At 45.8% G+C, this 24,773-nt stretch overlaps 1 protein-coding gene across 2 annotated transcripts in view; it reads right to left on the bottom strand.

Annotated features, from left to right (window-relative positions):
- CCAR1 (cell division cycle and apoptosis regulator 1) overlaps window positions 1-24,773 on the bottom strand; it is a 135,072-nt gene that overhangs the window by 39,162 nt on the left and 71,137 nt on the right. For both annotated transcript variants that reach the window (XM_073585880.1, XM_073585879.1), the window contains exons 3-10: window positions 22,666-22,841; window positions 20,903-20,944; window positions 20,011-20,043; window positions 19,728-19,921; window positions 19,289-19,403; window positions 18,999-19,197; window positions 10,291-10,420; window positions 8,591-8,752 (exon numbers count right to left, since the gene is read on the bottom strand). In XM_073585880.1, the coding sequence (XP_073441981.1) occupies window positions 8,591-8,752; window positions 10,291-10,420; window positions 18,999-19,197; window positions 19,289-19,403; window positions 19,728-19,921; window positions 20,011-20,043; window positions 20,903-20,944; window positions 22,666-22,841 (1,051 nt within the window). The remainder of the gene's footprint in view (window positions 1-8,590; window positions 8,753-10,290; window positions 10,421-18,998; window positions 19,198-19,288; window positions 19,404-19,727; window positions 19,922-20,010; window positions 20,044-20,902; window positions 20,945-22,665; window positions 22,842-24,773) is intronic.

Below are 24,773 nucleotides of genomic sequence, written 5' to 3'. Positions count from 1 at the left end.
CAAGACAGCGTGGGGACAACCTAAAATGAGGAAAAAAGTACGGAAAAGACACAGAGAAGAAGTCCGTGATCCCTGCACGGTGCGCAAGAAAGAGTTCTGGTGCGGTGATGGGTGTGACCCAGGCTCGAACTGGCCCACAGGTGAACAGGGGAATCCCCCGATGGGCCCCTGTGCAAATCTAGGCCCCCAATGCTTACTGTATGGGCAGTACTTGTCATAATTCACTTGATTGTCTCTGTACAGAAAAAGACAGTGTCTCATCCATTAACCAAACTACCCAGTTTCTTATTATATAGAGATATAGGTACATTTGTGAATGAGGGTCATGTAATATTTGTATGCAGGTGAAAAGTGGGCCCCCAAAGTCAATGTTACTGGTGGGCCCTTGGCAACTCAGTCCGACACTGTTGCGACCTAATGCCTCGAAGCACCAACATGTGGAGAAAAGCGAAGATAGAACTCAGGTTACCAGAGATGAACGAGATAAACATCAGACCAGTGTGTTCCGGTGACAATACGGAAAACAGTGAAACATATCTGATAGACGCCTGAAGATGGTGGCAACGACCAGTAGAAGTCTTCATGCACCACGTTCTCAAGGTAAGTGAGTGCGACTGGGATTACTGGAAAGAAACAACCCCCTTTACCTTCGTCTTTCTGATGACCGACAGAAGTGAAGAAAGACAAAAAACTAAAGGCACGGAATAATATTTTAGGATGCGGGGGAGCTATGTTGCACAAGGCCGTCCTGCTGCGGGTACCCGTCTAAAGCATGTCTTACGCCGTAACTTTGGTGTAATACTATGAATTCTGATGGGAGCCCCGGAAGAAGATAATGGAACTGCTGCCGGGTTAACAGGAATGCTCGGATTACTAGAACATCACTTGAAGACTTAACTCCCAGGCTGACCTGCGTCTGTGAAGAAAAGAGAGATGGCAAGAGAGACTGTTACCCCACCAGGGAGGCTGGCCTCAGCAGTCAGCCACTAGTCATTGGCTAGGGAGAAAGATTTTTCTTTGCTTGGAGAGAGGGATCTAAATGACCTCTCCTGAGGACTATCAGACCCGCGGGAACAGGGAGCACCGGCAGCCAACAGAGAAGAATTTCTAGCCCACACTGCTTGACCAGCTTATAGAAAACGAACCAAAAACGCCATCTTGGCGGTGGGTTCATGATTCGGAAAGAAGGCTTTGGCCTGGTGCCTAAATTTTGGAGGATGTAAGGGAAAAAAAAACAATCCTGTATCCAGAAGACACCCGGTCTCATGCCCGCTCGATGCGACAGCAGAAAAGCAGCCTGAGGGCCCCGACATAGGCGGCTGTCAATATTGGCGGTACCAGAGGATAACGCTAATAATCACTGAGCGGAAAATGTCAGAGACCTAGGTCCCACAGATCCGAAACTTCTATAGGAGGGTCCTTACATTGCTGCTTGGGCCTATGGTAAGGATAAAGGTCAGGGACCCTGTTGGGTGCAGTCCACTTTCCTATTGTCTGAACCCTAGTGCCCTACTGATGGTGATGGTATGGCTGATAGCGCAACGCAGCTAGCCATATTCAAAGAGGGAAGAGTGCTGTTCCAAGGTTTACAGGACGGAGCCACAGATACTCCCATCTGACGGACCAAGGGCTGTTAGTCGATGATCTATCCAGCCAGGATAAAAGGGTTCCAGATTCCAGTCGAAGTACTGGTGGGCTATGATGGGAGGATCAGCTCAAGGGGGAGGCCTCACTTCTAGAGGTCTTTCACAGTGAGTTATTTGACCCATCGTTTCCTGAGCCAGTTGGCTATAACACAAATCTCCCGATGAATGATAAACGCCCTTTGAGGGCATAATAGGATGCTGTACCAGAGTCCTTGTCAACCACCAGTGTCTGGCTGACCTCCTTAGGAAACAAATTCGCTATATTCCGGAAAGCAAACCTGTGGAGCGAGAGATTAAACTCACTAGAGCGAAAAAACACTTGAATGATCGGGTAACTACTACGAATCCGATATCTAGACGCCTGTACGTTTCTCAATAACTTGCAGCCCCTGCTAGCCGACAGCTCCTGTGTAGGAAAGAATTTATTTTTGCCGATCTTGTGAACACTAGGGTCCGCAGAAGCATCCCAGAAGTGTTAAATCTCTTTGGCCAGAGAAGCCATGGATTGCGCCAGTAACGAAGCCCACTTAGTGGGGCTAGGCATGCTGGACTCAGTGGTGGCTGAGTCACAGGGCTCATGAGAGGCCTGAACCAACGGCTTTAACTGAAGTATTATTTTCCATAAACCAGTAACTTAATCACTCAGCCAACAGCTCTACTGCCTAGAGGAACGGTGCGTGCAATACCTGTGCAGGGTATCATACCATTTCTAGTGTATGTGCTGCCAAGGCAAGCACTCTATCCCAGAGGGCACCATCCATTCTGAATGCTTTAGGGATAGGCATGTATGAGTCAGTAACAGAGCACATGTAGGGAAGGACTAATATATTTATATATATTTAGATATATATAGGGTGCCGTCCAGGCTTTACCCCAGTGCAGAAGCTCCATGAAAAGGGTTCTCCGCTGAGTCAGTACAGTAGCAGTGGAGGGCCGTAGACTGCGTTGGGGATTTTGCAGAATTAATAGTTCTGTGCCCGATGGTAACACAGACTGGCTGGTCGCAATAGCCTGCGATCAGGTGTGGCTGCACTCTGGTCAGCTGAACAGTCACTGGGTAAGGGAAGGGCAGGAAGTTAGTAAGGAAGGACAGCCATCCTTGCCATGGGAAAAAGGCAGAAACTCCTTTACCTAGGTCCTCTGCACTGTGCTGGATCAGCTGTTGCAGTTTAATGGAGACGACCACAGCAGTGGCGGAGAAAGAAGACCGCAGTCACGACGGCGGCTGTGGACGGTCGCAGCCAGCAGTGAAGACGACAGCAGCGGCGGCCAGGGTGAGAAGGCGGGGGGAGCTTGAGAGGCAGGCGTGCAGTAATAATACCTTGCGGAGTAGGCCGGGTGCCTATTCCCCCGGGGCCCGGTTTCCAGGGCAGGTGCTGCATCCGGAGTCCCCCGACAAGTCCAGAGGAGGTGAGAGTCTCCAGAAATATGGTCGCCGAGAGCTTGATGAGCACTTCTCGTTACAAATGAGAAGCACCAAACACGAGGTGTGGACTGGCGACGCATGGGGGCGGATCCTGTGAGGATGCAGCCTGTAGAGGAAAATGGCCGCCGAGAACTTGATGAGTGCTTCTCGTTCCAAACTAGAGGCGCCTACATGGGCCAAGCCGACGAAGGGGGAGGTGAAGCTTTCCGGGATGCGGCCTACGCTATTGAAAAGCCGGGGGCAAAATTTTCGGCTTAGGTCAGCGCCCACCCGGAGGTCTGAGGAAAATATTTTTGCCGCGGAGCCTACAATCCTCTCCGGTCCCCGCTGGTAGCGCGACCTACCGAGCGTCGCTACCGGGCCCTCCTGCCACAAAATAACCCCCGAATCGTACCGGATCCTGCAGGTGTTACCGGAACCAGGGTGTCGGGTCCTAAGGAATTCCAGAGCCCGGAGCTGTCGGCGGGGGAAGAGGCATGGGTTTCGGACTCCTTACACAGTTGGTGAGGTGAGCTGCGGCATTGCTTGGACGGTGCAGGGCACTCTCTATCCACGATTCCTTTGACAGGGAGGTGGAAAGGAGCCGTCCGCCTCATTGCATCACCCGATTTAACAGCGGTGGTGCAGTGGGGGCTGCTCGAACGCCATAGATGGGGCCTCTGGGGTCAATCCTTTAGGATGGGAACAGGCTTGTTGTCCGGCATAGGCCTGGCTGCGGCAGGGGATATATGAAGGCGACACTCCAAGCGTTCGTCCGTCTGTCGTTGCGGGGAGATCGGTGACATTCGAAGGACCCGTCGCCCTTGAATCAGCTCAGGCATCCCACTTTGCAGGAAAGGATACATGGGGGGACTCTCGCACGTGCTCGCCTGTTGTTGGTTTGGGGGAAATCGGAGCCTTGAAAGGTTCCGTTGCCCCTTCATCCATGTGAAAAAATGGCAAAAAGTAAAATAATAAATGGTCTGAAGACCAGACCAGTGTGCCTCCTATGGACACCAAGCAAGAACTGGTTCACTGGGAGCCAGCAGGAGGGTGTATACTGCGGAGGGGGAGCTAACTCTTTTTTGTCTCAACTTAGTGTCAGCCTCCTAGTGGCAAGCAGCACAACACCCATGGTCTGTGTCCCTCAATGAGGCGAAGGAGAAAACAGAATGTCTTTTTCTGTCCGCATAGCCACATGAGGGCTTATTTTTGGTGGAACAAAATGTAGTTTTAAATGACATTTATTTTACCATTCATCATGCTAGAAACTGAGCAAAAAAATAAAACAAACCTATACATTTCAGCAATCGCTCTTTTGGTCTTGTTTTCACAAAATTTTTTAAATAAAGTACAATGTCTCCAGGAAAGTAACATATCTATAGCAGTATATTCCGTATGTTTTAAATTTGTGGAAATTTTTTTTTAAATAAACAAGAAATATATAAAATTTTGCATGTGTCACCACGTTCTAAGACCTGTAACTTTTTCAAATCTCTCGATAAAGCTGTGTGGGTTTTTGTTTTTTTTTACACCGAGACAACATTTTATTGATACCATTTTGGTTTAGATATTACGTCGCAATAGCTTATTACATTTTTTGCTGTGTCGTGACGACTGAAAAAGTACAATTCTAGTGTTTTGATTTTGTCACGTTATGTAATTTAGTGATCAGGTTTAATTAATCGGTCTGATTTCTTATACTGTATACTGCAGTAACCCAGTATTACAGCATATAGTAAAAGCCCATCGTCTCCTATGAACGTCAGTCACGCGCTGGTTATCACAGGACTACCATCACGACAGCCATAAGGGTCTTCAGCAGACCAGGGGCAGTTATGGCAACTCACACTGCAGGTGGGCCAATGGCGCTAGGAACTGTAAAAACCACTGTCAGAGATTAACAGTGGCACTGAAAGGAAATGAAAGCAATGGACATTGCTCAGCTCTACTCAATGCTGTTAGGGTGGTTTCACATTAGCGTTTCAGGGCGCAGCTGCGGCCTGCGCACGGCCGCCGCTAAGCCCCACCCCCCTGCCGCGCTTCCTCCGGTAGCTCTGCCTCCGCCGTCAAAAGGACGCATGCGCCGCCAAATGCATACTGCGCACGGCCTACGTCCCCAGTGATAAAGATAGGGGACGCAGGACGCATGCAGCGTCATGCGCCGGTAGGTGGAGCTACCGGAGGAGGCGTGGTAGGGGGCGGGGCTTAGTGGCGGCCGTGCGCAGGCTGTCGCTACGCCCTGAAACGCTAATGTGAAACCACCCTTAGAGGCAGATGATTGCTGACAAAAACAGCCATTATCTGTATGGACCTAAAATATGACATCCTGGTATGTCCCATGTTGGGAAGGGGTGTTAAGCATCATTTTCCTGCCCATCCACAACCTGAGAAAGCTGTACTTCTTAACACAAATTCCCTTTCCATTTGCAGTGTACGACTTCTACCCCCCAGTGCCAGATTTGTGTCAGGTAGGGAAAGGACTTATTTTCACTCTGCAAAAGCAAAATGGCAGATGAAGAGCCAGCTGTAGAAGTCCATTCATTTATTAAAATACTGGTTGTACACTACGGCTGTGCAAATATAACAGAAAGCAAGAAAAATAAGTAAATCAATCATTAAACAGGTAGAGCTTTACCTTCCAATAACAACCCCTTTCAGCGTCGGACTGGAACACCTTGGGCCCACCAGAGAAAATCATTCTTGGGGCCCACTATGTAGCTACATAGAGATAAATACAAGACCACCAATTGTGCGGTAAAACACGCTAATATCCGGGTATAATATAAGGTAGTACAAATCTTAATTATGTAGCAGGAGTTTGAGTAGCCTCCCTCATAGAATATAAAGCAGCCCCCTCAAATAGTATAATGCAGCCTCCTTATAGAATATAATGCAGCCATCTCATAGAATATAATGCTGCCCCCCTCATAGGGTATAATGCTGCCCCCTCATAGGGTATAATGCACCCCTTCATAGGGTTTAATGCACCCCCTCATAGTAACGCTGCCCCCTCATAGGGTATAACGCTGCCCCCTCATAGGGTATAATGCACCCCCTCATAGAGTATAACGCTCCCCCTCATAGGGTATAACGCTGCCCCCTCATAGGGTATAACGCTGCCCCCTCATAGGGTATAACGCTGCCCCCTCATAGGGCATAACGCTGCCCCCTCATAGGGCATAACGCTGCCTCCTCATAGGGTATAACGCTGCCCCCCCATAGGGGTATAATGCACCCCCTCAGAGGGTATAGTGCTGCCCCACCCCTCATAGGGTATAATGCTGCCCCCCCATTGGGGTATAATGCTGCTCCCCCTTCATAGGGTATAATGCTGCCCCCCCTCATAGGGTATAATGCTGCCCCCCCTCATAGGGTATAATGCTGCCCCCCCTCATAGGGTATAATGCTGCCCCCCCCATAGGGTATAATGCTGCCCCCCCTCATAGGGTATAATGCTGCCCCCCCTCATAGGGTATAATGCACCCCCCTCAGAGGGTATAATGCTGCCCCCCCCTCATAGGGTATAATGCTGCCCCCCTCATAGGGTATAATGCTGCCCCCCCCCCTCATAGGGTATAATACTGCCCCCCCCTCATAGGGTATAATGCTGCCCCCCCTCATAGGGTATAATGCCTTTAGATAGATAGATATCTAGATAGATAGATAGATATCTAGATAGATATAGATAGATACAGAGATAAATAGAAAAAGATAGATCTAGATAGATATATAGATAAAGAGAGATAGATAGAGATAAAGAGATGGATATATAGATATAGAGATAAATAGATATAGAGATAGACAGATAGATATGGGATAACTAGATAGATCTATGGATAGATGGATATATATAGATAATAGAGATAGATATAGATAGATATAGATTGCTACAGATAGATTGCTAGACAAAGACCATGCTGTGAGGTCGAAACGTTGCACCACTTGGTGCTGGATTAAAGTCCACAATTTTTCCTTGAACTGGAGTGCTGCCTGATTTTTTTCTATTTTTATTTTTTCTATTTACAGATAGATATAGATAGACTATCTATCTATCTCTATATCTACAGTATCTCTATATCTATCTCCCTCTCTATATATCTCTATCTAAAATAGAGATAAATATAGAGATAGATATAGAGATAGATATAGAATAGAAAGATAGAGATATAGGGATAGATAGAGATAGATAGAGAGATATAGTGATGATAGATAGAGATAGATACATAGATATAGAGAGATAGGTAGAGGGACAGATATAGAGAGATAGATATTGATATATATTATATATATATATATATATATATATATATATATATAGAGAGAGAGAGAGAGAGAGAGAGAGAGAGAGAGAGAGATAGATAGAGAGATATAAAAAAAAAAAAACCCTCACGCTGATTTCGTCAGTCGGCTTCAGTGTCAGGAGCTGCCCCCTCTGTCAGACACACAGCGAGTGTGCGATATAGTGACGTCATTGCGCACCGGCTGTGAGTCAGCAGAGGGGACTGATGGGAGAGAGAACGTCATCTGACGCTCTCCCATTACAATTGAGGGTAGCGCCGGCCCTCACTTACTGCCGCATAGCGGCTGCTCAGGCTGGGGGGCGGGGCCCCTGGGGGAGTGGAGACCATGAAATGTTATTCACTGCTTTCTCAGTGAATATTCATTTCTCTTTAGCAGCAGGGACAGGGGCTCCTGCCTCCTGTCACCCGCTGCTGCTCCGCTGGCACAGGGCCCCCATAGCAGCTGCGTGGTGTGCCGCTATTAGCGACACACCACTGGCTGGGGGTCCCTGGAGCAGCGGGGGCCCTAGACAACTGCTGGCCCTGTATGCCAGCAAGTGCCAGAGCCCACCAGATGCCAGGGCCCACCGGAGAATCCTCTGGTTCTCCGGTGGGCCAGTCCGACGCTGACCCCTTTCCATTTACTACACTACATCCCATTTTCCAGCTATATTCTCGCCAAAACTCCGTATGTTTTTGGCTTCCCTACACCAAACGTTTTTGTGAGCTGTGTGTTCAGCTGATCATAGGCCTTTTTGGTGTGTACTCCACACACCAGAGTAAAATAATAACCAAAGAAACTATTAAAAGCAAAACTACAACACATACCAATAAGCCCCCATTGGGCATTGTTACTGCACAAGTCAGCAGGTTTTTGCAACATAATCTGAGATTGCATGAGGTAAACACAGATTTCAGGGATGTGTCATTTATTAGGCGGTGTCCCGTGTCCATACAATGAATGTTTTATACAGCTCTTGTGAGCCCTGGTCCAACCACACTGCCTTCTCTGATAAGCAGCTTACTGCCAATAGATAATGTACACAGAAACCTGAGGCATTGGCAGCTTTAGCTTCCTAATCTCTGCTACATCTAAAAAATTGTCAACTGCTGCACATAGGAAACTAATTGATACATCGTTAGAATCAGTGTCTCTTTCCCTACATTGCGCCGCTGTCAGATAAGGTAGCAAAAATCTGGTACAGATTCCCTTTGAAGCACAGATATAATAAGGAATAAGCGACGATCGCACTTACCAGTCCAGGGAGAACTTGGAAAACTGTACAGTGTAGCGGGGCACCATCCGCCTAGGTCTGCGAGGTGACCGCTCTCTCTCGCGCCGTGGAGATCTCTCTCTTGAACGCTTCCTCTGAGGTGATCGCTCACGTGACCTGCGCCTGTCCCGGTCTCTCTCTCGACTGTAAAGTTTTCAGAAGTTACAGGAACATCAATTTCGAGAAAATGGTATTAAAGCGTAACTAAACCTTTATAATTTTTTTTCCATGTTTAAGAGCCCTTGTAATTACAAGCAGGTTTGATGGCAGCGTACGGGTCCTGAGAATCCCCACCGATTACTCAAAACACCCCATGAGAGAGGTGCAGCCGAGCAGACAGGTTATCCCACTTTTGAGCTTTTTTCATTGCCTTTTGCCTGCATAGTACCAGTGATGGCTGCACAGGGTCTACCGTAAGGTCGTGATATCACGCGAGTCCTGCCGCTGATCAGCAGCCGCCGATGTGGGGCATCATTCTCACTTCCTTTGGATAAAACAGACATCTGGAGGAAGTGAGAGCTGCTTCTGCTCTCCGACCGCCTCAGCACTGGCTAGGCGCCACTGGTATTTTTCAGTGGTCAAAGGTGTCAGGATTTTAGTCCGAAGAAAGATCAAATACAAAATTGGGAAGACGTTTTGTTAAAGTGAGCTTAGTAAATGCTCACATGTGATTTATGTAATAAGTGTAGTAATTTGGTCACCAAAGGGTTTCCCATCTTACATTCCTTATGAACAGTGGTGTCTGCTGAGCTCCCTTTTCTTTGGGAGACCAGCAGCAGAAAAAACATCTGACCTGACATTAGTTAACAATTGTTTACAGCAGACTACGTTTCGCATTCAATATTAATAGGGAACCGGTCAGCTGTTTTGGCCGCATCTTATATAGCCTTTCAGGGCTTATATACAGCCTTTTATAATGCTGTAGGTAAGCCCCCAGTCCAACCTGAAAGATAAGAAAAATAACTTTTATTATACTCACCTGGGGGGCAGTCCGGTCCGATGGGCATCGGAGGTCCTGGTCCGGCACCTCCCATCTTCTTGTAATGCCGCCCTCCTGCTTGCGTCCTCGCTCCCCAGCATCGCGCTTCTTCGCAGAGGTACTTATCTGTCCTGTTGAGGGCAGAGCAAAGTACTGCAGTGCGCAGACACCAGGAAAGGTCAGAGAGGCCCAGCGCCTGCGCACTGCAGTACTTTGCTCTGCCCTCAACAGGACAGATACTGTAAGTACGCCTGCGCAGAAGTGTGATGCCGGGGAGCGATGAGGCAACAGGAGGGCGGCATCACAAGAAGATGGGAGGCGCCGGACCCGGATCTGCAACACCCATCGGACCTGACCGCCCCCAAGGTGAGGATAATAAGAGTTATCTTTCAGGTCGGACCGGGGGCTTATGTACAGCATTATAGAATGCTGTAGATAAGCTCTGAAGGGCAGTGGCCGCAGATTATAGCGGCCAAAACTGCTGACAGGTTCACTTTGATGCTTGCTAAAATTCGGATTCCACTTAAAACAATGAAGGCCACAAATAAAGATGGTAAAAAAAAAAAAAAAAAAAACCCCGTTAATTTCAGTACTATTACATGTGGATCACAGAGGATCACTTTAGTCATTTTCAGAATAGACAAAGTTTTGCTTATAACGTAGTTTGAGCCACATCTTTCTACAGATATCCCCAATGACTTACTTTCTGTCATCTTTTCTGATGGATACAGATTCCCCTCTGTCACTTCTCCCAGAGAATCTCGAAGGGGGCTCGATTCTGCGAATTGGCTGGGGCTGGGATACAAGGCGAACTGGGGTCTGCAATAAGGCAGCTGAAACAAATACATGAAACTGGTTGTTGGCTCAGAAAAGTATTTTTAAAATTATCAGTTTGTTAATATGTTTTCTTGCAGATTATTTCAGCAAAAGTGAACCATTGCAGAAATTCCCTATAATAAGGTGTAATAACCTTCAGAAATTTTTACTAAACCTCATTCACATATCTATTCAAAAAGAGTTAGGCTGCTTTCACATATCAGTTTTTTTTAAAATCAGTCACAATCTGTCATTTTTTGAAAAAAAAAAAAAAAACGGATCTGGCGACTAATGCTGCTGGATCCTTTTTTTTCCTCATAGACTTGTATTAGCGATGGATGGCCTCACGTTTCGATCTGTTAAGATTCTTTTGTCCGGTGGCCGGGGACGACGCACAAAGCAATGTTTTTTGTGTCCGTCGAAAAATCGGACAGTGACGGATCTGTCGTTTGCTAGAATGAAAGCTTATGGGCGCAGGTTCCATCTTCATCCATCAAATGACGGATGCTGGCGACGGATCCGTTTTTTAACTGAGCATGCTCCTGATGGGTTAAAACACAAAATAAAGAATAGATATATACACAGAGCACACACACAGAACATAGAAAAGAAAAAAAAAAAAGTTATATATATATATCTATATATCTATATATATCTATATATCTATATATACACACACATACATATATATATATCTATATCTCTCTCTCTCTCTCTCTATATATATATATATATATATATATATATATATATATATATATATATTTATTTTCTATGTGTATATATCTAGTCTTTCTTTTGTGTTTTAACCTGTCAGGAGCATGCTCAGCACACTCACTTGGCACAAACCCAGCCATCCCTGGGTGGGTTTGTGGATGACTGGTCCCACCCATCTCACCAAGTCACCTGGAAACTTCCCTATTGTAAAACAGAAACCATCAGCAGTACCTCTGCTGATCAATACACGTTCCAGCTTCCATCAAAGGGCCACCCACCCTGTGATACACATCGGTCATTTACAAACCTGCCACTCATTTCCCTATCACAATAATGGAAACGCCTGTATCCATGTCCTGGGAAGCCCATACAGTGCCCCCTAGCTGTCACAGGGGTCACTGCACCACATACATCCCCCCCTCTGTTCAAACTTGTGGAGTTGAACACTTGTCATAAACCAGGGGCCTCGAGACCGGGCATCCATGTCATCTTGCCCTACCAGTCGAGAGGGCCCTCTTAGTCTTTGAGCGTCAGCTCCAGAGACGTAGTCCATCACTGTCACTGTATCCCTCTCTGTGACCAACACATTATCAGACTTTGTCCTTTCCCGTTTCAGGGTTAAACTGTTAGGCCTCCCCCGCCCCCAGCGGTTTTTGTCAGCTTTGAGCTTTGGCCCTTAAGTCACAGTCTAACTGTGTCACTAGACCCTTTTTTAGTCTTCACATTTCTGCCGTACCCCCGTCACCCGACCTTTCTTTCACTGGCCGGCTCTCCCGCTTGGTACGGTCAGAAGTTCCACTTATAGTTGAGTCAACTGTCTGTCCTGAGTCTGACCCATTTAGTACCTCACAGGAACTAAGGTCTCTCAGTTTCGTACTGTCAGTAGAACTGCCACTTGCAGATTCTCGACGTTCTTGCCTTGCTGAAAGTCTTCAGCTACCTGCCATTTCATTATTTGGAGGATCCCTTCGAGTCCTTATACCTTGGGTTGAAGGCGGCCGCCACCTGATGTTCTGCATCTGTTTATTAATCTGCAGTCGGTCCACTCTCAACTGCTCCATCTCAGGTAGGATACCCGATATTCTAGTAGCATTCGGATGTTCCTAAGGCTTTCCACGGAGCCAACAACAATGACTGGAATCTTGTCATCCTCAACAGCTACTTGGATTTCACCAGCAGGTGGGATTCTCACTCTCTTCACACCGGATCTATTCACTATCTCCTGCATCTCTCAAAGTCTTCCAATGACTCTCCCCACCAGATGTCTGGGTACCGGAATTACGTCTTCCACCAAGCCCAGACGTTTTTTAGCTTCCCTCACAAGTTCCAGACGTCGAGCGGCTTTCCCATTACTCAGGGTAATCATCTGTTTTGCGCGGAGACATTGCAGATAAATATCCGTAAGGACAGCCATGCTCTTCTCATCCTGTCCCGCAATGTCCTGGCCCGTCTCAAAGATTACCCTGGCCACTGGATAATCCTTGGTGCCCCCAATCTTTCTACCGGGTATTTCAAATCCCTCAGGTGCAACCCTCACTAGAATCACCGGACTCCCAGAGTCAACCAGACCAACCACATCGTCATTATTTATCTGTAGAGCACTCCCCCCGTAGCATCATGCCGGGTGGGTAGTTTATATAGCAGACTGGACACACATAGTATACTTGCCCCTGGTAACTGTCTGTGCCACCCCTTTAACTTTGGGATGCTCCACCCCCATTCAACGGGACTCCACCCCCTTTTGGGCAACTACTCCCTTTTGGGATACCGCCCCCTTTTGGGACTCCACCCCCTTTTGGGTACCCATCGCTGTTTTGAGTTACCGCCCCCTTTTTTTTGGGACACCACCCCTCTCTGGGGTACACTCCGTGGACTCCCCCACGGCACTCTCAGGACCGAGTTCACACCGTACAGTTTATGTCTTTCGGGCTTGTACTGGCCCTTTAAGAGGTTGCACACTCCGATAACCTCTGACAACACCCCACCAGCTCCTGCTCGCACTGCCACAGCTCCTGCTGTAGCCACAAATCACCGACACCTCCGGCTGCCGCTGTTTTTGTGGACCCGCCGGTCCACAGCAATCTGCGTAACCCCGCCGAGTTACAGCTAGATGCTTTTCACCTTTGTGACCCCACTGAGCCACCGCAAGGTGACTCTTAGGAAAAAAAAAAAAAAACACCTTCAGCTTTATGGGGGGGGGGGGGAATACCCACGCACAGTCTCTCACTAACCCCAGTCAGTACAACACGGACTCCTGTCCATTACCTGCTGGTGTCGGCCACACAGGTTCCCGGGTACCTCTTATCCACAGAGTCACCCTAAAGCCACTTCTCATACAGTCTTTCACTGACCCCAGTCAGCATACCACAGACTCCTAACTGTTACCTGTTGATGATGGCCACACTGGTTCCCGGAGGCCTCTTCTCCTCAGAGGTATCCCACAAATTATCAATACACAGTCCCTTTCTGACCCCGGTCAGTATCATACGGGTTTCCAGTTTACCTGTTGGCCACGCAGGTTCCCGGATCCCTCTTACCGCAGAGGTATCCTGTACACATTTCTCTCTGACCCCGGTCAGTATCACACGGTTTTCAAGACCGTCCGCTCCTTTTGGCTCAAAGACGCCAGCACTGCAACATGTGCTTCTTGGACCGCTGCCCCTAGCAACCGATGTTGTAGACCTCGTCTGTTGCCCCTAGCAACAAGGCTACAAAAGTGCCCTTAGCATTCTCCACCAATTGTAAGGTAGCACTTATTATACGTGTTGGGGACACTCACTTGGCAGCAGATTAACAGGGTCAGGCACGGGTTTTCCACATAAATAGTCCATACGGGTAATTTTTATACAGCATAAACCATTAAACCATGGAAGCATGAAGAAAAGTAACAGTCTTATATCAGACAGAAGAATGTTCATAATAGAGTTCCGCTCTCTTAGCCCTGTGGTCACACAGGCTGGGCTATGTCCAGCAAACAGGTTCTATAGCCTCACAGTTACAGTTAAGTCCATATATATTTGGACAGAGACAACATTTTTCTAATTTTGGTTCTAGACATTACCACAATGAATTTTAAACAAAACAATTCAGATGCAGTTGAAGTTCAGACTTTCAGCTTTCATTTGAGGGTATCCACATTAAAATTGGATGAAGGGTTTAGGAGTTTCAGCTCCTTAACATGTGCCACCCTGTTTTTTAAAGGGACCAAAAGTAATTGGACAATTGACTCCAAGGCTATTTCATGGATATGTGTTGGCAATCCCTTTGTTATGTCATTCTCAATTAAGCAGATAAAAGGCCTGGAGTTGATTTGAGGTGTGGTGCTTGCATTTGGAAGGTTTTGCTGTGAAGGAAACATGCGGTCAAAGGAGGTCTCCAAGCAGGTGAAACAAGCCATCCTTAAGCTGCAAAAACAGAAAAAACCCATCCGAGAAATTGCTACAACATTAGGAGTGGCAAAATCTACAGTTTGGTACATCCTGAGAAAGAAAAATCAAGCACTGGTGATCAGATCAATGCAAAAAGACCTGGGCGCCCACAGAAGACAACAGTGGTGGATGACCGCAGAATAGTCTCCATGGTGAAGAGAAACCCCTTCACAACAGCCAACCAAGTGAACAACACTCTCCAGGAGGTAGGCGTATCAATATCCAAATCTACCATAAAGAGAAGACTGCATGAAAGTAAATACAGAGGGTTCACTGCACGGTGCAAGCCACTCATAAGCATCAACAATAAAAAGGCTAGACTGGACTTTGCTAAAAAATATCTAAAAAAGCCAGCACAGTTCTGGAAGAACATTCTTTGGACAGATGAAAACCAAGATGAACCTCTACCATAATGATGGAAAGAGAAAAGTATGGCGAAGGTGTGGTACAGTTCATGATCCAAAGCATACCACATCATCTGTAAAACACGGCGGAGGCAGTGTGATGGCTTGGGCATGCATGGCTGCCAGTGGCATTGGGTCTCTAGTGTTTATTGATGATGTGACACAGGACAGAAGCATCTGAATGAATTCTGAGGTATTCAGAGCCATACTGTGTGCTCCGATCCAGCCACATGCAGCCAAACTGATTGGTCATTGTTTCATACTACAGATGGACAATGACCCAAAACATAAAGCCAAAGCAACCCAGGAGTTTATTAAAGCAAAGAAGTGGAATATTCTTTAATGGCCAAGTCAGTCACCTGATCTCAACCCAATTGAGCATGCATTTCACTTGTTAAAGACTATAATTCAGACAGAAAGGCCCACAAACAAACAGCAACTAAAAACCACCGCAGTGAAGGCCTAGCAAAGCATCAAAAAGGAGGAAACACAGCGTCTGGTGATGTCCATGAGTTCAAGACTTCAGGCAGTCATTGCCAACAAAGGGTTTTCAACCAAGTACTAGGAATGAACATTTTATTTACCATTATTTAATCTGTCCAATTACTTTTGGTCACTTTAAAAATAGGGTGGCACATATTAAGGAGCTGAAACTCCTAAACCCTTCATCCAATTTTAATGGAAGCAGAAAGTCTGAACTTCAACTGCATCTGAATTGTTTTGTTTAAAATTCATTGTGGTAATGTCTAGAACCAAAATTAGAAAAATGTTGTCTCTGTCCAAATATATATGGACCTAACTGTATTTCACCCTTTTCGGGGCTACCTCTTACTTGCTCCTTATTCAGGACGTCCATCCCCTTCCTGGGGACCATCCAACACACACAGGCCTCACCGGGTCCAAAGTCTCGCCACGTGCTCCAGGGATCCGATCCTCCTTCCAGGATCTCCCAGCACAGACCTTAGAGGACCTTGCAGTCTGCACCATTCAGGTAAACACATTATGTGACCCACCCTGGTCACATTATATGGTCCATAACCACACCCACAGGTGAGGTATGGATCACATGGTCATGACCTCACTAAAGGTCCTATTCCACACAGCCATACACACATATGCTTTACTTTGGGCGTTCAGACACACGCCCCTGGGTGGGCTTGTAGGTGACTGGTCCAACCCATCTCACCAAGTCACCTGGAAGCTTCCCTATTGTAAACAGAAACCATCAGCAGTACCTCTGCTCATCAATACACGTTCCAGCTTCCATCACAGGGCCACCCACCCTGTGATACACATCGGTCATTTACAAACTTGCCTCATCATTTCCCTATCACAATAACGGAAACGCCTGTATGCATGTCCTGGGAAGCCCATACTGTACCCCCTACCTGTCACAGGGGTCACTGCACCACAAATATATATATATTTCATAGAGTTCCACATAGCATAATAGCCGCTAAATCAATTGCCGACTTCAGTAAAATCATTCCCGAACCCAACATGACACATGGTTTACATATAGTAAACCATGTCATATCAAAATGATTTATATACGTCAGTGTTTAATCAATTTAGTAGTTTGTGTTAGGATCAATTTGGAACTCTAGGGGTTAAATTTAAGGCTATAATCACGGAAAAAAATTGCATGGGCTCTTGCGCAATTTTCTCCGCCAGAGAGGGAAAGCCAGTGAGTGAGGGCAGATATTAATAGCCTAGAGAGGGACCAATAAATCTGCCCCCAGCCACCCCAGAAAAGGCGTATCTATAAGATGCAGCTTTTCTGGCACTCAGCCTCTCTATTCCCATGGCCTTTAGCGGTGGCTCATGGGTTAATGTCACCTCGCTATTGAAAGGTGACATTAAGCCGGGTTAATAATGGAGAGGTGTCAATAAGACACCTAACCATTATTAATCCTATAGTAGTAAAGGGTTAAAAAAAGACACGTTAAAAATTCTTTTAATGAAATAAATACAACGTTTTTGACCACAATTATTATTCTGCCAATCCAAAAAAAGCCATTGTTCTGTAAAAAATATAAGATAAAAAACCAACAATATACATACCTCTCCGCCGTTCAGTCAGGTCCCCCGCTGCAATTCATCACAAGGTGTTTACTAGTTTACAACGAGAATCGGTGCTAATGCTACCGGCCCCACTGTAAACCACTGCCGAATGAATGAATTCATCTCTGCGCAGGCGCCACGGTTGACCGGAGATGAACTGATTAGTGTGGGAAAGTTTCTGAACTTTTTCCCACACTGTCAGTTGACCTCAGATCAGTCAGGGACTCCACGCAGCCTCACTGACTACCGCTGACGTCAGTGAGGCTGCGCGGAGTCCCTGGCTGACCTGAAGTGAACTCGATAGTGTGAGAAAGTTTCTGAACTTTTTCCCACGCTGTCAGATCACCTCCAGTCAGCCGGGGACTCCGCGCAGCCTCAGTGACGTCAGCGGTAACTTTTAATAACTTTTTGCAAATTTATTAAAAAAGAAAAACTGAAATATCACATGGTCATAAGTATTCAGACCCTTTACATAGCATTGAGTAGAAGAACCCTTTAGAGCTAGTACAGCCATGAGTCTTCTTGGGAATGATGCAACATATTTTTCACACCTGGATTTGGGAATCCTCTGCCATTCTTCCTTGCAGATGCTCTTCAGTTCCGTCAGGTTGGATGGTGAACGTTGGTGGACAGCCATTTTCAGGTCTCTCCAGAGATGCTCAATTGGGTGTAGGTCAGGGCTTTGGCTGGGCCAGTCAAGAATGGTCACAGAGTTGTTCTGAAGCCACTCCTTTGCTATTTTAGGTGTGTGCTTAGGGTCATTGTCTTGTTGGAAGGTGAACCTTCGGCCATATCTGCGGTCCAGAGCACTCCGGAAGAGGTTTTCATCCAGGATCTCTGTACTTGGCTGCATTCATGTGATGAGCAGTGCCTTGTTTTCTCCACACATACCGCTTAGAATTAGCACCAAAAAGGTCTATCTTTGCCTCATCAGGCCAGAGAATCTTATTTTTCATAGTCTGCGAGTCTTTCATGTGTTTTTTTTTTAGCAAACTCTATGCGGGCTTTCATATGTCTTGCACTGAGAGGTTTCCATTGGGACACTGCCATAAAGGCCCGAGTGGTGGAGGGCTGCAGTGATAACTGACTTTGTGGAACTTTCTGCCATCTTCCTACCACATTTGTGGAGGTCAGCCTCAGTGATCTTGGGGTTCTTCTTTACATCTCACCAAGGCTCTTCTCCCATGATTGCTCAGTTTGGCTGGAGAGCCAGGTCTAGGAAGACTTCTGGTGGATCCAAAAGTCTTCCATTTAAGCATTATGGAGGCCACTGTGCTCTAAGGAACCTTGAGTTCTGCAGAAATTCTTTTGTAACCTTGGCCAGATCGGTGCCTTGCCACAACTCTGTCTCTGATCTCCTTGGCCAGTACCTTTGACCTCATGATTCTCATTTGGTCTGAAATGCACTGTGAGCTCTTATATAGACAGGTGTGTGCCTTCACCAATCAATTCCTATCAGTGTAATTAAACACAGCTGGACTCCAATGAAAGAGTAAAACCATCTAAAGGAGGATCACAAGGAAATGGACGGAATGGAACTTAAATATGAGTGTCTGAGCAAAGGGTCTGAATACTTATGACCATCTGCTATTTCAGTTTTTCTTATTTTAATAGATTTGCAAAAATTTCTACATTTCGGTTTTTTTTTTTCAGTCAAGATGGGGTGCATAGTGTACATTAATGAGAAAAAAAATGAACTTTTTTGAATTTACCAAATCGTTGCAATAAAAAAAGTGAAAAATTTAAAGGGATCTGAATACTTTCCGTACCCACTGTACATGATAACCTCAGGTTTATCAAGGGTGTACAAGACCAGAATAAAAGGTCCATGGGTAGTTCACGGAGTGCAACGTGGATGGTTGTAATTCAGTCCATAAACACACACTGAAAAGTCACTGAGCTTTGCAGAAAGGGTGCGTTACACATAGAGGATGGTGTAAAGAGGAAGCAAAATGTTGTAGTCCAGGAAAGGTGACAAGTACCTTTAGGAGGCTGTGGTTGCAACAGAGGAGAGGGTTGTGCTTGGAGCAATGGATTTATCGATGCAGCAGATATTTGTGCCTGCAGTAGGGTCTGTGCTTGTGGTGGGGGCTGAGTCTGCACCCCAAAAGCAGGTTGCTGTGGGACAGGTGGCATCACTGCTGGGGGGTTCTTTATTAAAGGTTGTGCTGCAGCTGGGTTCTGCAATGTAGACAAAGATCAATAGACCGAAAAATTCAAGAAACACAAACATTAATGGAACATTAAAAGGCAGAATATTGAGGGTATTCACCTGGTTAGGGAGAGTCTGAATTCTCTGTGCATTCCATTTAAATGGCATGTTAGGATTATAAGTGGCTTCTACCAAAACACGATCTCCGACCTGTGGGGATTTACCCTTAACAGCTCTGAAGAGAGATAAGAAAATGAAGATGTACTACATAGGTGCAACAGAATCCGTACTCACAGTCCATTGACAGCTGGTCACCAGCAATTCATGGAAAGTCATGCCATTGCTACAATTTCCAAGCAACTCGCTCTTCCATACAGATACATTCGATTTGCCAGTGATTAATGGTAATTGCTGGGATTTTACTACAATTTCAAAGGTGATGAGCATTATACATCATAGAAACAAGCACGGTTCTCCAGCATAAAAAACAATGATATTGACATAATGCACTGTGTGCTAAGCTTTCTGGATTCTTCTTCCAACATGACTTAATACATACGTTAGCTGGAAGAACACATCTTCATCCACAAAGCCAAACGTCTCATGAAGCTTGGTTACAACCCCAGTGAAAACACGTTGCTTTTGGGGCTGTGTTTGCTGCTGACTGGACCTTGGAGTGGGGTAAGAGACAGTTATCTGTGCGGCTTGCTGGGGGGTAGTTAGGGCAAGACTTGTAGGCAGAGCAACAGCAGGCTGGAGAGAAAAAGAAAAAAAAGTGATGATCAGTGCGATAATAGCCAGAGAACAGTCCATGTCATTGGTTTTGGACTCCATGCACTCACCTGAGTTATCAATGTCTGTTGTGGCTGCTGCAACTGCAAAGTAGGAAGGCAAAAAGTTAGCGAATCGGCAAATATACAACGTGCGTAATGTCAAGACAGACACTAACTGCTTGGAGGGTGCAAGAGAAAAAAAAAAACATAACTGGAATTGGAAACACAGGTGCCATTCTTGGATCGGCTCGGTCAGGTCTTCAAAATGTGGACGTCACTGCGTCTGTGTGCGCGTTCACAATGTGGATGGGTGAACGAGCCGTCTGACATTAGAAACAAAAATATCTTCTCTGCAAAACTAATGGTCCATGTGGAAAAAAAGCTTACATGCACATTGACCTACACTGGTCAGCATGAAATCTATGTGCGGTCTGTCGCACACTACCCCAAAATGCGTTTCAGTAGGCGCTGAATAACAGAAATAACAGAAATTTTAAGCGCATGAGTTTAAAGGGATTTTTTTTTATCTGCATCCGTGTAAGGGTACGTTCCCAAGATCCGGAACTAGCAGCACATGTTCGCCGAGTCCAAAGCACTGCCTTCTATAACCTGGTGAATCCCGCATGTGTTCACTTAACTGTGGGGATTTACGCATTCAATTCATTTCTATTGATGTAATATCTGTTGCAGAGAATAGCATCTCCACAAGAGAAATTGACATGCTGAACACAGAGGACATGGGATTTCTAGAAATCCCATAAACTATACTGTAACATCTGGCCGCTGTGGGTTGACGCTGCGCAAGTACGCAGCATCAAACCCGCAGCAATTCCTGATAGAGCTATAAGGGTACGTGCGCACAATCGCTGGCAGTGTTTTACCTACATCCCGGTCACAAATAATTGTAGCCGGTGGCAAAACAAGTGTTTGAATTGAAAGAAAGGAAAAAATGGACACAAACCTGCTGCTGCACACTGTAAATCTGCTGTGGCTGGGAATATTGCTGTAAGAAAAAAAAAATTAAAGTAATACTCAACAATCCAAGTCTTTTGAATCAATATACCACATATATAAAGCATCGTTTTATCTTTTTATGTCAAATAGTTACACTGAACCAGTCATCAGGAAGAACAGCATCTACCTGCAGCCTAAGTGATCATCTGCGGTGAAATATAGATTCAAACATATTAGGCTGTGCAATGTGATATTTGGCTGCAGGGAGAAAGTGAAGTTATAGTCTTCCTGCAGCCCATCCCTTCAAGTAAATTGTGTGTGCAGTGAACAGCCAGCGCTCTGCACATAGCGCGTGCCCCCTAATCACACCCACCGATCCTGGAGTGACATCTTGCCCTGCAGTGTGTGAGCAGAGCTGGATACCACTCAAGAAGTGTGGGGAGTGATTACAGCCCTGTGAAGTGGCTCCCATACACTTTAAAGGGGTTGTCCAGGCTTTTCACATAATCTCAGTACATACCTGGGCTGCTGAATTATGACAATAAGTAATTTACTTTCTGTCACTAGTTTGCACGGTATTCTAGATATTCTGAACAGAACGTCCAAGGAGGGGGTGTTATGGCATTGAAATGAGAACTAGTCGTAACCTCCTACTCTACTCCAAACATGCCCTCTATAGCAACAACCCCACCCTCCATAGCTACAGGCCCTCCCCATCCACATGAAGAAGCCCTCATCACACAGTAACAAATCCTCCCCCTCTAGCAGCCTCACTGCAGACGGCAGCTGCTCCTCCCCCAGACACACATCGTCCTGTATTCTGGGACAGGCTGCTCCCATCAGTATTTGTGTCATTAGAGACACAGTGCTCACACATACACTGCACCAAATCTGTTGCTGTGTGAAGACATCAGTGACACAGAGCTGTCTCATTCACACAGCAGAGGCTTTGTCACACAACAGATTACATCAGTGACTGCCATCCCCTGTGCAGATTAGAAGCTGCAGACCCCCATCACTGGCCATCACACAGTCTGTTCTCACTGCTGCCAGCAGCCTGGGACAGTGAGGAAAGGAATTACGGATAATGAGTTATATATTGTAATCATGGAGTAGCCCAGAATACAGGACGATTTTCCCTCCTCCTCACTGGTATCACTTTCCATAGATCACAGTTCAGCGTGTGTCTCGGGGAGGAGCAGCTGCCCTCTGCAGTGAGGCTGCTAGAGGGGGAGGATTTGTTACTGTGTGATGAGGGCTTCTTCATGTGGATGGGGAAGGCCTGTAGCTATGGAGGGTGGGGTTGTTGCTATAGAGGGCATGTTTGGAGTAGAGTAGGAGGTTACGACTAGTTCTCATTTCAATGCCATAACACCCCCCCCTTGGACGTTCTGTTCAGAATATCTATAAAACCGTGCAAACTAGTGACAGAAAGTAAATTACTTATTGTCATAATTCTGCAGCCCAGATATGTACTGAGATTATGTGAAAAGCCCGGACAACCCCTTTAAGTATTTTTTTTTTACTATGCTAAACTAGAAAAAAACATAACTGATATCACTGCATCCATAAAAGCCACAGTTGTGAAATGGTCACATTACTTAACGCACATGGAGAACACCATAAAAAAAATAATTGTGCCGTACATTCACCTCTGAGGTCAGTGACCGGCTGCGGTGACCAAATTCACATGGTTGGCAAAAAACCACCAGAGAACAAGTCAACAATGCCAGAAGGATTTGCTTGAAGATAAACAGACTATACTTTTACCTGCTGAAGGGCCGCTGCAGCAGCCGCAGCTGCCGCTTGCTGCTGTAGCGCGGCACTCTGAGTAAGCTGGTAGTTTGCTGGAGAAGGGGAGCTAAGGCCGGCAGCAAGGGCAGACTGCTGAGTGTAGATTGTGGGGGACGTCCCGAGTAATGATGGCTGCTGGACCCCTAAGGGAGCTGATAAAATATCATGTTAGTACATTGCATAAAAAGTGTCCAAACTCATAAAATATCACCAGTTGTAGTCAGGGAGGTAAAATGTCAGGTGTGGCTTTACTACCACTCTCAGTACAAGTCAGGACAGCAACAACACAGGCACGTAGTCAATCACATGTCAGGGAACACTGAATGCAGTAAATGTAGAGTTATGGACATCCGCTACATGATTCCATCCCAGGAGCATTGAGCTGCACACATTATTACTCATTGCCTCGTCTCCACCAGCCTGGAGTAAAACAAAGGGTTAAAGGCAAATAACGAATTTAGAGGGCCTGGGGACCCCTGTACAGAGGACATGTTTCCAGGAAACGCGCATGTTCTCCTTTATTAACAAAATTTATTGACCATAACCATATTCATGAGTAGTGACGGTGAAAGCCTTCACAGCCCGAGGACACATTACTGCTGGCGGAGTCATAGTCACAATCCCAAGACCCGGTTCCAATTTAGCACACACAGCTGCCTTCATTAGTGAGCCCTGGCAGCCATCTGCTCCCTTGTCAGGCCTTTGTCAGGGGCTTTCGTGCCGACGCCTATCGTTTGTTTAGCTGACTAAACGGTCCGGTAAGCAGTGTCAGGGTCTCCTGTGGTTACCTAGAGCCGATCCCGATATGGATGAACAGCATTCAGTGCGCTTCATACAAGGGAAAATATCACAGCTAAGCGCAACTATAAATTAACCCATTCACTAGCGGGAAATTCTCACACAAAATCACAAATCTATACAAAATAAAGTATTTCCCCACATATTTTCTGAAAGTAGACTCCTGACACATTATAAAGATGCTAGCCAACACCTGTCATTAATAGGCACCGTCATGCAATTTTGCATGATAATTTTTAAAAATAAAAGTACAATATGTGCAGAGTTCATGCATGTCATCACTTTCCCCAGAATTGAAGTGGACACCATGATCCGCCCGCTGGAAAACATCCAAGCCACAGTCAACAAATGCTCCGATAAGAAGTAGAGGATGATTACATAATGTAAATTCTCATTCTTAACCCCTTCACCCCCAAGGGTGGTTTGCACGTTCATGACCGGGCCAATTTTTACAATTCTGACCACTGTACCTTTATGAGGTCATAACTCTGGAACGCTTCCATGGATCCCGGTGATTCTGACACTGTTTTCTCGTGACATATTGTACTTCATGTTAGTGGTAAAATTTCATTCAAATAACTTGCGTTTATTTGTGAAAAAAATGGAAATTTGGCAAAAATTTTGAAAATTTCGCAATTTTCCAACTTTTAATTTTTATGCCCTTAAATCACAGAGATACGGCACACAAAAAACTTGATAAGTAACATTTCCCACATGTTTACTTTACATCAGCACAATTTTGGAACCAAAATTTTTTTTTGTTAGGAAGTTATAAGGGTTAAAAGTTGACCAGCGATTTCTCATTTTTACAACACCATTTTATTTTTAGGACCACATCACATTTGAAGCCACTTTGAGGGGTCTATATGATAGAAAATACCCAAAAGTGACACCATTCTAAAAACTGAACCCCTTAAGGTGCTCAAAACCACATTCAAGAAGTTTATTAACCCATTAGGTGCGTCACAGGAATTTTTTTGAATATTTAAAAAGAAATGAACATCTAACTTTTTTTCACAAAAAAAATACTTCAGGTTCAATTTTTTTTATTTTACCAAGGGTAACAGGAGAAATTGGACTGCAAAAGTTATTGTGCAATTTTTCCTGAGTACGCTGATACCTGATTTGTGGGGGGGGAACGACTGTTTCGGCGCATGGCAGAGCTCAAAATGGAAGGAGCGCCGTTTGACTTTTTCAATGCAAAATTGGCTGGAATTCAGATCGGACGCCATGTCACGTTTGGAGAGTCCCTGATGTACCTAAACAGTGGAAACCCCCTACAAGTG

The sequence above is a fragment of the Dendrobates tinctorius genome, unplaced genomic scaffold, assembly GCF_039654945.1.
Source record: "Dendrobates tinctorius isolate UK_male_01 unplaced genomic scaffold, ASM3965494v1 ptg000089l, whole genome shotgun sequence".
Classification (NCBI taxonomy): domain Eukaryota; kingdom Metazoa; phylum Chordata; class Amphibia; order Anura; family Dendrobatidae; genus Dendrobates; species Dendrobates tinctorius.
This window is presented reverse-complemented; position numbering and strand designations above follow the sequence as displayed.